Below are 16,499 nucleotides of genomic sequence, written 5' to 3'. Positions count from 1 at the left end.
AAATATCACGGTCTCTCCACAGCAGGTTTGTGCGTGTGTGTGTGGGAGGAGGTTGTGATTTGTGGGATTTGGTTTGTATGTATGGGTGGGGTTGTCTGCATGTCGGGGAGTGAGTGAGGGAGAGAGAGATGCAGAGTGAAAGAGAGAGAGAGATGCAGAGTGAAAGAGAGAGAGAGAGAGTGAAAGAGAGAGAGAGAGAGTGAAAGAGAGAGAGAGAGAGAGAGATGCAGAGTGAAAGAGAGAGATGCAGAGTGAGAGAGAGATGCAGAGTGAAAGAGTGAGAGAGAGATGCAGAGTGAAAGAGTGAGAGAGAGATGCAGAGTGAAAGAGTGAGAGAGAGATGCAGAGTGAAAGAGTGAGAGAGAGATGCAGAGTGAAAGAGTGAGAGAGAGATGCGGAGTGAAAGAGTGAGAGAGAGATGCAGAGTGAAAGAGTGAGAGAGAGAGATGCAGAGTGAAAGAGTGAGAGAGAGATGCAGAGTGAAAGAGTGAGAGAGATGCAGAGTGAGAGTGAGAGTGAGAGTGAGATGCAGAGTGAGAGTGAGAGTGAGAGTGAGAGAGAGAGAGAGAGAGAGGTGTGTGCGTGCTGGTATGTGGTTACCAATGTTGTGGTGCGTGGCTCTCTCAGTGAGCAGAGAAGCGTCGTGGATTCTCTGAGCGCCAGATAGGATCTCTTCTCCTCTCATGAACATGTCGTAAGAATTGGAGTATTTCTAGAGGACGATTAAAAAACGGTCATGTCACTGCAGTCAAACACTAGTGGATTTGTCTGAAAGAGTAAGTTTGCGTGAGTGAAAGAGTTTGAGTCAGTGAATGTGTGTAAGTGAATGTGTGTAAGTGAATGTGTGAGTGAGTAGGTGTGAGTGAGTAAATCAGTGTGCATGTTGACTTACACTGTCGCTGGGGTCAGGCATGGTGTAGAAGGGCCTCACAGCCAGGGGGTACTTGTCCAGGACATAAAAGTCAGTGTCATACTAACAGAGAGGAGAGAGAGAGGCATAGTCATATCTCTGTATCCCTGATGCTTCCGTCCGCAGCCCTGGTCTCGACTGACTGAGACACACACAGGGCTGTAAAACACATAGGAAGGAGGAAGGACGTGTGGAAGGTCTACCTTCTCCTTAACCAGACGGCCCAACAACTTCTCATTGGGCGTGCTGTGGAGCAATAGACAGAGGACAGAAGTCAGTCAGAGACCACAACACAGTTATAACAGGTTCAGGTGCTTCACTAGCATACCCACCATTGTAAAGAGGAAATTAGTTATTTGTCCTTCCCAATATAAAAACAAAGGTTGAAATGAATAAATAAAGCAATGAATTGAAGAGGCTGACAAGAACATAAAGAAGTACAAATTTAAATGGTTCTGCTCCTCTAGAGGTTGTGTATGGTGGGTGTGTTATGAGGAGGTCAGTGGTGTGTTGTGAAGAGGTTAGTGCTTTCTGACCTGAGGTCCTCTTCGTCACCCATCTCCACACCAGCCTCCCTCAGCATGGCTAGCCCCTCCCTGTATTCCAGCCTCAGAGTGGGCTCCAGAAACCTGAAGGGCTCGCTGGGGTACTGCCTGTTCACCGTCTGGATCTCCGTCTGGAAGCTGACACACACGCATATATGCGCACACACATGACACACACACACACACAAAAGGCATTGGATGGGCTGCAAATATCTTACTCCCCAGTAGATGTTGCTGGGGAAGCACGGAACACTTTGAGAGAGACATAATACCCAGCATTTTTCCATCTACAGACTAGTCCATACAATGTATACCCGATACAAAACAATGACCCTGTCACCAAAGTAATCTTACTTGTCTCTCAAGCCTTTGAAGATCTGAACCATGGTGTCGGTTATGGACTCAATCACCTCATGGTAGTGGTAGTTGAAGGCCATCTCAATATCCAGACCCACAAACTCCGTCAGGTGACGGTGTGTATTAGAGTCTTCTGCTCTGAACACTGGGAAACAAAACAACCACCATTAAACTCAAAAGAACAACTGGAAAATGTTAGTTACTTTTTGTAGACATTTTCTTTCTATGACTGGATCAGACCACACAGTGGCGATGTGGAGCTGCTTGATCAGTAAGAAGTGATGTAACTTCAACCATAGCCCACATTTTGGTCAATATCTGCAACTCTGTCATGTGAAAACATTCAGTGTTGACATCTGGGTCTGTGAACCAAGCCCAGTTCTACCCCACTTTAGTAGGGGGGCAATGAGAATTTCTGGGGGGGTACATTTTAACAGTTTAAAGCTTCAATTTGGTGCAATCCGAGAGAAACTTTGATTCGCTAAAACCAGCAGGGTGAACAAAGCAAGCTAGCGAACCTGACACAAGTGCTGCTGCAGCTGTGTGCGTTAGCCAGATGATACGGAAGCAAATTGCTCCTCACGTGCCACAGCCTACAACCCAACAACACTAACCATCCTCTCTTAAAACCAAAACCAAAAACACTGAAACAAATGTAGGAATTCAAATACATTTTAAAACTAAAAATGTCAATGTCTCAAAGGTGAAAAAGTTTCACCTTTGAGACACCTTTGAGTATTTCCCTCCACGCTCTTCTGCAGTTGACTCCAGATGCTAACCAACACAGCTCTCTGTGCTGGTCAGGGACATCAGGTTCAGGGTGTGGCTTGAACAAAACACAGTAGGTCCTGTCCTGGTCTATAACACCTCACCTCAGCACTCACTGAATGGATTTTGGGGAAGGGTGGTGGTGGGGGGGGGGGGGGGGGCGGGGGTCCTCCAGTGGCATCATACCTGGGCCTACACAGAAGACCTTGTCAAAGTCAGCACAGATGCACATCTGTTTGTAGAGTTGGGGGGACTGGGCCAGGTAGGCGCTGGTCTTGAAGTAGGACACAGTAAACACGTTGGCCCCGCCCTCACTGGCCGCTGGAAAGGACACACACACACACACACACACACACACCTGTTAATGCCACTGTCTCAGGGGAAGAGGACACATATAAACACACACACAAATAATTTCACACACACACACTTTAATACCACACACACAAACACCACCAGTATTTGGCAAGTTACTGATAAGTTACTATTTACTATATTTCATATTTCTTTACTTATTACTTGGTATCTAAAGTAAATAGTTACGTTACTAGTTTAGCCAGAATGCATGCATCACTGGCTGCAGAGGCTTTCCTGTCAGCACAGTGATTTCTATGGTTGAAAGCATTTTTCTGCTCTCACAAAGTTTTCAACAAATTACAAATGCATCTTTGGCTGAACCAAACTCCATACTGGGAGGGGCATACTTCAGCTTGTGAAAGTATGCCTCTATTCCTCTTCCTCCATCCCTGGTTTAGCTGTTTGGGTGGTAGCCAGTGTCAATGTGAACATGTTCTCTTCAAATGTCTCACACTGACACCTCTGACTGAGGTCTGGGTGGATCCTCTGATTAGTTAAGGGGAAACGTGAGGCCAGGATTGGGGGGATGGGCACAAAGGACCACATGTACAGAACACATGAGCTGGGCGTAGGCAGGGTGAAACGTGGTTCTCAGAAGAGAGCACTATGTTGACTCACAACTCCGGATGCAACAGTGCAACGTGGTTCAAAACGCGGCATTTTCAAACTGACAACATGCTGGGCCACCTTGTCATTGGCTCCTGGCTGCAAAGAGGAAGTGAGACAGACACTCCTGCAACCACAGACATTGGAGGCTGGGGGGGGGGGGGGGGGTGCTGGAGGAGAGGCTTGAGTCAATGGGCTGAGGAAAAGGCTGGGGGTAGCTGGGGGGTGAGGCTGGGATCCGTCTGGCAACACAGACTAACCACATACTCGTAGAGGTATACTAATAGTGGTTGAGTGGTTTCTAGAGAGACGATAGAGGAAACTGCAGAATTCTAGTGACTCGTGATTAGTAGCATGTCTGTGCGTAGAACTATGCATTTAGCATGTCTGTGTGTAGAACTATGAATGTCATATGTAAACGTACGTGTGTGTAGAACTACAGTATGCATGTTGCACGAATATTAGTGTGTAGAATCCATCCTTCACAGTTACAGACAGAACCTTGCTTAACTTTCAGTACTCTTCCTCATCTAATAACCCAGAGAAAATATGTACTTATCTCTGCAAAAGTACAACAGTTAACTCTTACAGGCTTAGCTTCATGTCAATGCCTCACTGTCTGGAGAGATTCATTTGGTGATTAGGGTGGCAGACACACCCAGCAAGTTAGAACCGTCACACTTTCAGTCAAACAAGTGTTTTTGCACAACAGCTATTTAGGAGCTGATTCACCATGGTAGATCAAACTACTTGTCACCCAGTGTGGTAGTAGCATATAACAACACCAAATGATGGTGCTTCTACACTGCATCTCATTTACATGGACTCACTTAGCAGATAATTGTATCCCAAGCGACTTGCAAATATCACATATAGTCAAGGACTAGAAGGGCATAGTTCGACTTTGGGTATAGCTCAGTGATTCGAGCATTTGAGAGGGACGGTGAGTACCTGATATGATTTTGGGGGTCTGGATCTCCACAAAGCCCTTGGTGGTCAGAGTATCTCTGAAGAGCTTGCAAACTCCTGACTGCAGGCGGAACACCGCCTGGCTGGTTGTGGTCTGTGGAGGGACAACACACTTACATTAAAGAGCATTCATGCACAAACACATTAAGACACAAAAGCACACACACATAGGCCCAAAAACACAACCACGCATGGTGTGCACAAGAAAAGCCCAGGGTTTGATCTATCATCACAAGATCACTGGTGTTACACAAGCATTAGCAGAAATAGACAACCAAACTGCTGATAAAAGATTTCAGCCCACAGGAGATAAATGCAACTCTCATTGGTTGGCAAATGTGTGGGTAGGATGCAATCTCACTTTAATGCCACGGTACATAAACTCCTTAGCCTTGAACTAGTGTGACTGATGCCTAGAGATGGAGCAGAGACCAGACAGCTCCTCTTTTACAGGACAGTTGGCTGGTTTCAACATGTGAGGGGACCAGCCCAAATCCTTCTACACACACATGCACGCACACACACATTTTTATACATACAGACAAGTCCATCACCAATACACACAACCCCATCCACACACACAAACCAAATCCCACAAAGCAAGAAAAGAAGCCATCAGCCTGTTCTTAATAAAGGCTGATCTATCTGTCTACCTTCACACAGGGACTGAATGGACCTTCACTGACAAACATTTGTTAATTTGAGTTTGGCATGTGTGTGCGCGTGTTTGTGTATGTGTTGAGGGGGTTGTGATAAAGAACAATACTATCCCAATCAATCTACAGACAGTGACTTGGTTTCCTCCAGTCGGATGATAGCTTAACCAGAGCCAAGTTCATTAAACACAATATCAGAGGGACTCATTGACAGCATGAAAATGTTGCCTTTCTATTTGAAGATGACCAATAGAAGGTCAGGCAGAGCCAGAATATTCTTTCAAATCTCCTCAAAACTCAATTTAAAGTCTTAATGTGAAAGTGAAGGTAACAGGAGCAGGGAATGTCTTCTGAGGGCTCAATGCAGGCTGGTCAGACACTCTGCTGGTGTCTAACTGTCCGGTCTGGACGACACACGAGAACCGTGGGAAGAAAACACCCAGGGTGCCAAGAAAACAGCCATGGCAGGGACAGGGGAGGAGCTCCACTCAACGTGTGATGCATATCTAGAGAGGTTCCGGTTCAAAACACACTGGCCTTGTTGGTGTGCGTGAGTACTCATTTGTGCATATGATAGTGTGTGTGTGCATGTGAGAGACAGCTGTCTTTGTTTGACTAACCTCAGTTAAATTGAGGGTGTGTGCTACGTGTGTGTGCGTGTGGAGGGGGTTAAAATCAAGAACAATACTATCCCAGTCTACAGACGGTGACTTGGTTTCCTCCAGTTCCTCCTAAAATCAATATCAGAGGGACTGAAAGCATGAAAACACTGAAAATAAAAGTGAGATGGAGTTTGGTTCTGTAAGGACCATGTTTTTCCTTAGGGTCTTTATAGTTATCTGACCCTCTGCCTGTCTGTCCCCCCTATCTGCCTGCCACATCGGGGTTTAGAACCCATTCAACTATCAAGGTTTAGAACAGGGTTTTGAACCTGCTCTTGATATCAAACAGGGTTTAGAACTCATTTTAGCTATCAAACAGGGGCTGGAACCTGCCCAGCAGGGTTTAGAACCTGTCAGTCTACCCAGCATAGTCAATCAAACTGAACCAACCAATAAACATCACACAATGGCAGTATTTTAATAACGGGGGATGTAGGAACAAACTCTGAGGTCGATGACTCTGTTGTCCAGCTTGGTGTCCTGGTTGACGGTCGCCCTCCCATCCTAAGGAAAGAGAATAAACACAACTGAAACATTAACCAGCTAATTCACCTGTGTGGATGTGAAAGGTTAATGGCTGAGAGACCTGTAAACCATGATCTTCAACATATATTCAATTTGACAACACAGGACTGTGATGGGCTCTGATAGTAGGGCTGTCCCCGACTTAAGATTTTCTTTGGTCAACCAAGACTCGACTAAACGCTTTTTCCCCCCCCCTATAAATGTTACAATGTTTTTCATCAAACCATTTTGTGCAATGTTTTACCTCACTGTTTTAAGAGATAATTAAGCAATAAGCCCCAAGAGGCCCTGGTTTACGCTGATTTTAGAACAGGTAAGGGGAGTTGTTAGGCACGACGCGAAGCGGAGTGCTTTTCTAAAACTGTTACTACAAATATTTGATATGGTTTCATCAATAAAAACATTTAGAAACAAAATAGTTTAATAATAATCCGTATTTTTTCCACTACTACAAAGTATAATTCCTACATAAATCGTTGCCACTCAACAGCCAGATGGACATCTTTGCCGTCTTTTTAAATTTGAAATCAGAAAACGCAACGGCAAATAGGAAAACACAACGGCAAATAGGAAAACACAACAACATTAACTTTTGACGGAAAAGGTAGGGCCTATCTAGCAGAAGACAGACCCTGCTGATAGGACAGACGGACTGTCTGTCTCACCGACTGGTACACCAAGTCCCAGGGTTTTTCCTGGGTCAAAATGGGTCTTCGGTGCTCAAAAAAAAGAAGAAAAATGTATATATATATATATATATCCTTTTTTTTCTAATCAATGTATTTATTCCCAGGTGTTTTACATCCCCCCCCCCCACACACACACATATGTTTGTCCTATTTCCCCTAAAGCAATAAAGTTAGGGTACTTAAAGACACCTTACACTCAAAGTATGTTCTAAATGGCATAAATGCTGCCAATTAATAATTGACATAACAACGTATTGTAAAAGGTCAGGAGCCTAGCCTATTGATTAAGGTAGGCCACTCTGAAGCATGTACACTGCTTGCTTCATTTGATCTTGATAGGCTAAGCATTCTGTAGCAAATATGAACAATAAACCCACTTTTCATTCATTAAAACTACTTCAGCATAATATTGTACCTAAACTACAAACCTGAGCAAGGGCAGCAATCGTTATTAGCTAGCAGGGGGAAGAATAAAAAAAACTATCACCAGTTAACTTGATTTAAATTTGTAAGAACTATAGACTTATACAATAACAGGCTTAAATTAACTTAGTTATACGACTTACAGTTCTCAAGGACGCACATATGCAATCTCAACTGCGGTGTGAAGCGCGTGTCCGTGCAATTCTCCAACATGCACTAACAATCACTGCTGATAGAGGGCCTAAAATTTTGTACAGCCTGATTTCTGATACCGTGGCGGCAGAAATGTAGCCATGGAAGAAACACTGCACTATATATTATCATTCTAGGTTAAGAATACCAATGGAGGCTGCGTTGGAAATCCTAAATCAAACTTTTGTCAGCATTTTGAGTGGACATTTAATTGGCATTTGTACAGATGTATTCTTGCACGTCGGACTGGCCCTCGCAGCGGAACGACAGTTTAGTGGCCACTCTGTCCATTCGCGCACCTCACAGTTGCGTATTGATCAGACAAGAAGACACGCTTATCAACTCGATTACTATTGCTCAAAACAGAACGAGGGTTTGGCTGTAGCCTACTTGAAACATACTATTACATACTTTCTTAGACCAAGCCCAGAACAAATACACAGAAAACGAACACCGTCTCCTCAGTCTGGCACCCACACTTGACCGCCTTGATCCTCGAAAGCAAGCCATGGCAAGGCTTCGCTTTCAACAAGCCTTATTTGACATTGAATTTGGAGAGTAATGTAGTATATTCTATTTGTTGTTGTAATTATTATTGATTAAATTAAACCTATCATTATATTTACTTAACTTGCTAGTGTGATATTACTTCTTTACAATTTACTTTTACTTGCAGTCATTATTGCAACTTACACTGCACCAGATTAATTTGTTCTTTCAATGATAACTCACAAGACCACACCTCAACTGAATTAGTTTTGAACAGTTTACTGAAGGGAATGTGGGTACTCATGTGTGAACTTGGTCCTCACAGTGATGGCCTCTCTGCTGGCATTGTTGCTGCCAACCCTGGCAATATTCTGCATTCAGCCAACAGGACAATGGAGAATGTCCCCTTGAAATTATAATACAAGGAGCCGCTTGATGGAGGTGCCTCAATAACTACGTTGATACATTCCATCCATTGCACCCACGCAATTAGGAAATGCCCACATGGCTTGAAACTCCTGTGCAATCTTCCTCCACCCATCCTCAGTGGGAAAAGCCATGAACTCCCCAGACAGGCAGTTCCAAATGGCCTCACACAAACTCCTAACTATCCCAGCCACAGTGCTAACTCCCACCCTGAAGTGGAAAGCAATGGTATGAGTCCCCTGTTGCCAAATACCTAGGAAAAAACATGGCTGTTAAAATGTGTATGATGTACATAATGTATGGCAATTATGTAGGCTACTTTACCCCCTCCTTCACATGGGCTCTCTCTCTCTAACACACAGACTCTCTCTCTTTCACGTTAGTTAATGTTACCCACCTCAAACAAATGCAAAGACGCTCCTCAGGGCTGATGGTCTCCCTGAATTTTGTCTGCATTTTTTAGATGGCTGGTCCAATCCTCATGAGGAAGTCCTCAAACTGGCTCTTGTCCAAGCGAAAGAACGACTTGAACCTAGCATCGTCTAGGCCTGCGACTCCCTACTGCAGAGGATTTCATGCACCAATAAACGGCGCCTTGGCTGTTCAACAACACCCTCCTCCTGAAACGCCAAAGCTATAGAGGGTTTTCACCAACGTCACGTTCTGGGCAGTAACCCGGATGCGCGGCGATTCTTCCTTCAGTTGCATATCCCGATATAGTCAACTACCTGGTTTTCTCGCCGAGGCCATACACAGCTGAAGACCTTAAATCAATTAAATAAAGGTTTGGAGGCCTATAATCAGATGGTGTGTGGATTGGTGAGGGAGACGCAGTACCAAGTTATCAACGACCATTGTGCTGTGAAGGCCGAAGTAAGTAATGCAATAACGTCTTTAACCAACCTAACTTTAACTCTATGATATCATTGCGATACTCAAGGTGTAGCTAAGTGACTCAATCCTGTTTTTTTCCCTGGTAGATCTTGGTTGAGCATTGCCAACCACAAGTGCCTCCTTTACTTTGATCGTCTCTGACATTCCTCTCCCTGGTTTTTAATAACTTTTGGAAGTCGATAATATTGCAAATGTTTCTCGATCTGTCCTATTGGTACAACCTGAAACACGGCGATAATTAACCATTTTCCTTGACGACGTTCGGTATATACTTCAGTGCCTGTGCTTTGTTGTGATGCGGAGTGCCTCCAATATGGCAACTTCGGTCTGATGACGCGCCGTGAAAACCCTCTATAGCAAGTAATTGCGTTTTATTCGCCATGATAGCTGTCATTAAATAACCAACGGAAAATACAATGTATCGCTAGAATGAATGATTCCGGTTGTTAAGGTTACAGAATTCTCGTCAAAAAGGCGCTCGACGTCACCCAGCGCTTTTCTGAAAAGGCTCTCAAAAGGCGCTCAAAAAGGCACTGAATGCGGCGCTTTTTTCAAAAAAAAGAAGTCAAGTGTGAACGCGGCCTTAGTGTGACAATAAACTTAATGCAATTGACTGCCGTCTGACAGAGCGCGCTAGTGCGAGCACATAAGTACACGCAGCGCAATGACGTACATCCTATCTTAATAGACCAGTGGTTCTCAACAGGGGGGGCGCATACAGATCGGAAGGGGGGTGTGGCGCCATTCACGTTACAAGAAAAAATTACAATTAGACAAAGCATATTTTGTGTACTCTCGGTGTATTTGTTTTTATTGCATTTAAAGTAGTACAAAAGCAAGTAGTTTTAAGTATTACAAACTGCGTCCGCTCTGCCTTTCCCCTATGCGTCTATGTTCAGTGGTTGGAGCGGCACATTCCGTGACCGCACTGTAGCTGACATCCAGGGTAATGAGCTGCGCATGTCCAAGCGGTGTTGCCACGGACCAATGACTTAAAAGTGTCTCTTTGAATTTGAACAATTTATTTGTTCTTGTGTTCTTGTCCTGAGAATATAGGCTATAGCCATACTCACTGTCACACACTGTCACACACTGCAGCCACCTTTCAGAAGTTGGTGATTGTAGACCTACTTCCATAGTAGGCTAGTTCCAATGGATAAGTTTGTCACACGTGCGAAAAGGAGTTGTGGCGACGATGCGCCGTCGGCACCAACCACTAAAAATGTCCAAAACACGTAAATATAATGGTAGCTATTTTCAATTTGGATTTACTGTGGCAAGGACAGATTCTGAACCGCTGCCCCAGTGTGTAATTTTAGCCGACTTGCTGGCTAATGATAGCATGAAGCCATGTAAGCTAGACCCCGAAGCCATTTGTTTTGAGAATAATGGCTGGCTGATGAAGTTATTGGCTGGCTAGCCAGCTCAGCCAAAACCTAAATGGCTGCTGGAGCCGCCAAAATGTTAATAGCTACAAATGGCTGAAGCTGCCACTTCATGTCCCCCCCCCCCCCCCGCCGAAACAAAGTTCTAACCGGAACAGGTTAATGTAATAGTCTAATAGCTAATGTAATATTGGACATATTTTCGTCCTATTTCCCCTAAAGCAATAAGGTTACGCTACTTAAAGAGACCTTCCACTCAAAGTCCTAAATGCTGCCAATTAATAATTGACATAACAAATTAATGTAAAAAGACCAATTATTTGTTTGTAAACATTCGGGATGCGCGCGCAGTATGGTGGCAGAAAACCGGGAAAAAATAGCCTTTATAACGGCTAGAGATTTACACGGATTATACAAATAGTTTGATTTAAAAAAAACAAAAAGGTCGAGGAGGACAGACTTTGAGAGAAAGCGATTCCCCATTGATCTGTCACATCAGAATTTCTATTTTGGGGCACGAAAGTCTTGAAATTTGCTCTGCTTTTTGTACCTAAAATACAAATGTAAGCAAATTCAGCAATCTTAATCTTAATCTTACTTAATTTAAATTAACAAGAACTATAGACTAATACAATAACAGGCGTAAATAATCTAACAACATAGGTTATACGATTTACAGTTTTCAAGGACAGACACGCAATCTCAACTGCGGTGTGAAGCGCGTGTCCATGCTATTCTCCGACATGCACTCGAACAATCACTGCTGATAGAGGGCCTAAAATTTTGTCCAGCTCTATTTCTGATACCGTGGCGGCAGAAATTTAGCAGGAGCGGGCCGCCATGGCATTCTAGTCCTGACAAAACGGCATTCTTAATTCCATAAACCAATGATCTAACAAAAGTCTGAGTATCCAACCTAGATATTAGGAAAGTAGGCTATGTGAGAACAACACAATTACAATGTCTATGATCATCACTGTCGGAAAACGCGCAACTTTAATTGGTCATCAATTCACTGTAAAGGCCGATTTATACTTCTGCGTTTTTACGCACACGCACACGAGGAACGCCCCCTCCGTCAAAAAATGGCCTCTGCGTGTCCACGCAGAGCCCTCGCAGAGCTCTGCGTGTGCCTTCTGATTTTCCTGACTGTCCGTCTGTCCGTGCGTCTTTTTACGGATACCCCTTGGCTATGATTGGTCCGTATTAAGAACCGTTTGCGTCAGGGGTGGGGGCGGGGTTGCCGTGACCAAAAAGAGAACAGAATCCTTTGACCGCCATTGTTGTAAGTTTTTACAACTCTTATTTCAGCTAAACAGTACATGTAAATCAGCATCTGAATTAAAATGTGACGAGAAATGGGCAGTGTAGTTGCTGAAAATGTGCTTATTTTATTGATGAACTGGTTCATTTGTTCATCTGCTCCGACCTTTCAATAACCTAGCTAGCATCGCAGTGCAGCGTCATCTACTGTTCTGGCGGTGAATTGTTTTCAACACGCAGAGCCAACGGAGTAGTATAAATTCAACCAGTCCGTCCGACTCCGTGCGTGCGTCTGTCCGTTAACGGAGACGCAGAAGTATAAATCGGCCTTAAGTCCTGTGTATCATAGCAACGAGCACGAGACTGTGGCAAATCCGGCGTGCAAAATTGATGTAGTTTATCATTTATTTTAGGTGTGTGTATGTCTCTATGTGATAGATAGAATTATTGTTTGATGCAAATCATTTCAGCTGGCTCAGCCCAAAAATGTCAGATGTCGGCTCAATTTGGCTGACAATTATTAGCTGGCTTTGGCTGAAACTCAAATTTGGGGTCTAATGTAAGCTCAAGCACCATTTGGAGACAAAACACCCAACATTAAAAAATTAACCTTTAGATTTTTTCAAACTAAAATTGTCTTGCCTTGCCCATCAAAAAAGCAACATCAGCAAACACACAACAGTGTCAAACAGATGTCTGGAAGCGTCCTACCACGTCTCGCAACGAGTAGCAAACTTAGGAAAACCTCATACCATTGCCGAGGCGCTGATCTTGCCTACTGCCAAAGACATATGTCAAATTATGTTTGGAGTTTTGCCCAGCAGATAGGTGACATCCCCCTGTCTAACGACACCGTTAGCCGCCGAATATCCGACATGGCAAGCAGCGTTAGGGAGCAATTGCTAGCTAACATCATGCAAAGCCAGTACTATGCCCTGCAGCTTGATGAAACAACTGATGTTGCAGGGTTAGCCCAGCTCCTTACCTATGTCAGATATGTAAAAAATGGTAATATCAAGGAGGACATTCTTTTCTGTCGGTCTCTTCCAGCGCACACAACTGGTGAGGCATTGTTTGAAGTTCTGGATGGGTATATAAGAGATGCAGGCATATCCTTGGATAAATGTGTGGGGATATGCACGGACGGGGCCCGTGCAAGGACTGGGAGGATTAGCGGCCTGGTCACTCGTGTCCAGCATTTAGCACCTTTAGCCAAGTGGACCCACTGCATGATTCATCGCGAATCTCTCGCATCCAAAAAAATGCCTGAGTGTCTGGACTGGAAATGGGAGCCGAACATGAGCAGCTCCTATTTCACACGGAGGTTCGGTAGCTCTCCAGAGGTCGGGTCTTACATTGCCTCTACGAATTGCGTTCCGAGGTGAAGAAGTTTCTTGTGGATGCAAAGTCCGACTTTGCGCGGTACCTGGACAACCCCCTTTGGTTGGCGAAGTTGTCTTACCTTGTAGACATTTTTGATGGGTTGAATTTGTTGAACATATCGATGCAAGGAAGAGATGCCAACATCTTACTTTTGTCAGACTAAGTTAATGCATTCGTTGGCAAATTGGATCTTTGACGTGATCGGCTGATTAATAAAAATGTTGACATGTTTCCCAACTTCGCTGACTGTGTTCAAGAGATGGATAAATATCTCTCCTTTGATTGATACGGTAGCTCAATATGTTTAAGGGCTGAAACAACAATTCAGCCGTTATTTCATTGAGAATTTTACCTCATTTGCTTAGGTCAGGGATCCCTTCAGTTGTCCCGGAAAAGACCTTTCAGTTGCCATGGAGGAGCAGTTAGTCGAATTAAAAAGCGACACCAGACTGCAACACCTCTTTAGCTCTTGCTCTCTGCCTTTTTGGTTGAGTGTGGTGTCTGAATATCCTCAGTTGACTGATGCCGCCGTAAAATTGCTTTTTCCATTTGCCTCAACTTATCTGTCCGAGGCCGGGTTTTCAAAATTGACTGCCTTGAAAACCAAGTACAGAAACCGTCTCCAGGTGGAGGATGACATCAGGCTCGTGCTGTGACATTGAATCACGCTTCTTTGTAAAAACCTAGAGTTCTCTTGTTGACAGTAGCCTAGTTCAGAAGCATTTGTTATAATTTGAGCATGTTTCATACATGTCAGTTAGTTCTATAGTTTTATCAAAGTTCTCAAATCTTAAAAGTTATGGAAACGAATTAAAAAAAAATTACAGGGTATATGCAGGAATCCTGAAGTTAATTTCAATACCTTTTTAAGACTTTTTGAAGACCTTCTCAAAATGTTTTAAAGGTGCAATTGACTGTTTTTTTGGGGGTATTTCACACTGTTCCTTAAGGTCTCCAAATAGGGTATGTAACATTGGTTGGGTTGAAAATGGCCCGGGTGCGGTTCTATGCCCACTGACAGATCCTCTGAAATGTTCCCGGGAAAAAGCACTTTTCTCCTTTTATGGTATGCTCATTAATATTTAGATGAGCTGCGCGCTGATTGGTTGGTTTTCAACGAGTGAAGCTGGGGATCAAAAACGCAACACGGCCAACAGCAGCACTCGCTGAAACACCTAAGTTGGAGACTTGAAATAAAAACGTGCAAATAAATCTATTGTGTCCACACAACAGTGTTTTCAACAGATTGACTATATATCATTTAAAATGATAACATTACTTGTTTCCACTTCTGTTGTTGAAGCAAACTGGATTGACTTGGGTGGGTAGAACGTTAGGCTACAGCTTAGCAACCAAACCATATCCTGATTCTACTCTGCTTCAGTTAGCTAGCTAGCTCTAGATATCTTGCTGAAAAATAACATGACAAAGATCTGGACAAACATGCATTGTAGATTTAAGTTACACAGGTTATTTATTTGAATGAAACACAGTCAGGAACATGAATCAACGTTAGCCCCATTGCCAATAAACTAGGCTAAATTATCACACATTCTACCTATGCTCTTGCGTTAGCAAGCTAAACTTGTTTACATGCCTACAGTCTAGGTGTTACTACTAGTAACAGTTACTAGCAATGCTACCGTATCCTGTATCAAGCACCTGCCTTTCTCCAGTTCTTTCAAATAGATTATCTATACAGGCGTTAGCAATAAGCCAGACTGCTGTTCGTTTTCTAGCTATTTTTCAGAAGCTTCCCTTCTAATGCCGCCTACAGCTAGTCTAGCTAGAGTCATTTGATGTGTGTAGAAACTTATTTAGCATTCTACCTGGTATGCTATATTATACAGGAAACGTTAGCATTGCTAATAACTGTTAGCACAACATCATACTGTCCTTATAGGCGGTTGCAATGAGCATACGGTCGGAACAGCACCTCTTTCCAGGTTCAGCTTCCTAGCAAATCCTGCTTGCAATTGTCCAAGGTTGTCAAAACTGTCTTGGGTGAAATGTTCAGAGCAAATGAATGACTGAGTGTCAAACTTCGCCGGGATCTTCTCATAAGACAACAGCAGCCATGCCTGTTGAATGTTTGGCTCCTTGGGAAGACTGTGAGTGTTAGCCTTCCCTGTAGGCTACAGCCTGGAACACAGCATTTACGGCCGTGGTCCATTTCCAATATTCTTGTTATAATTTAAAACGTTCTTCTTTGTAATTCCTTAAATAGCCTACACAGAGCAGCGCGCAGCTAAACTAGTATCGGAGATAGACGCTACCTCCGGCTGGTCTGAATGTAAATTCTGGGGCGTGACAAAGATACAGACCAGAGCCAATAAGAGGGCGATCACCGGTCCTACGTAGGACCGGTAGCTTTGTTGAAAATCTAGCGTTTTACAGCCAAATTTTTTCTTTTGGAGATTTGAATAGGAAAGAGGTGTCAATGGACTTTGATATTGACGGTATGTTCATTTTACCCACCGAACTGTCGTTATTCAACTATGACAAGGTAAAATCGGTTTTGCAGTCAATTGCCCCTTTAAGACCTCATCGCCACTTCAAGTTCTAATCTGCAAAAAACCTTAAACTTAATAAACAGTTGTAGTTTGCAAATAAATCTATAGAGCACAACCATACAACATAACTCAGATAAGCTCGGAAGAAACAGTGCTCAAAATAATAAATTAAAGAATAAAAGGCAAGGTTTATAGAAATATTTGAATGTTTGAGCCACCCCGATGTCGGCAGACGATGGGGCAGAAGTCGCTGTCGTAGCCGTTTTGACAAGTCCAGCTGTCGTGTTGGGTAGTGGTGTCACTGGTGGAGCACAGAAACTGGCAATGGACTGCTGCGGCTGCTCTCTGCGTCCAACGGCGTTGATGACCATCGAAGCTACGCTAATCTTCTTTTTACAATATGTACAGTAAGCCTGTTTTCTGGGACAGGCTTCAGCCATTGTATAAATTCATCCTTCTCCAACCAGGAGTCCGCAAATTTACATTT

At 43.6% G+C, this 16,499-nt stretch overlaps 1 protein-coding gene across 2 annotated transcripts in view; it reads right to left on the bottom strand.

The window, feature by feature from the left end:
• Positions 1–16,499, bottom strand: part of dars1 (aspartyl-tRNA synthetase 1) — a 72,158-nt gene that overhangs the window by 3,835 nt on the left and 51,824 nt on the right. Inside the window, exons 9-16 of one of the 2 annotated variants that reach the window (XM_084689445.1) lie at positions 6,275–6,334; positions 4,495–4,606; positions 2,767–2,901; positions 1,810–1,957; positions 1,447–1,593; positions 1,114–1,156; positions 893–973; positions 601–712 (exon numbers count right to left, since the gene is read on the bottom strand). In XM_084689445.1, coding sequence (XP_084545571.1) covers positions 601–712; positions 893–973; positions 1,114–1,156; positions 1,447–1,593; positions 1,810–1,957; positions 2,767–2,901; positions 4,495–4,606; positions 6,275–6,334 — 838 coding nt within the window. The remainder of the gene's footprint in view (positions 1–600; positions 713–892; positions 974–1,113; positions 1,157–1,446; positions 1,594–1,809; positions 1,958–2,766; positions 2,902–4,494; positions 4,607–6,274; positions 6,335–16,499) is intronic. The other variant, XM_084689446.1, reaches the window with a different exon arrangement.

Source organism: Hypomesus nipponensis, chromosome 23 (assembly GCF_054491055.1).
Source record: "Hypomesus nipponensis isolate SF chromosome 23, ASM5449105v1, whole genome shotgun sequence".
Classification (NCBI taxonomy): domain Eukaryota; kingdom Metazoa; phylum Chordata; class Actinopteri; order Osmeriformes; family Osmeridae; genus Hypomesus; species Hypomesus nipponensis.
Note: the sequence above shows the minus strand (reverse complement) of the source record. Positions and strands in the feature narration are given on the sequence as shown.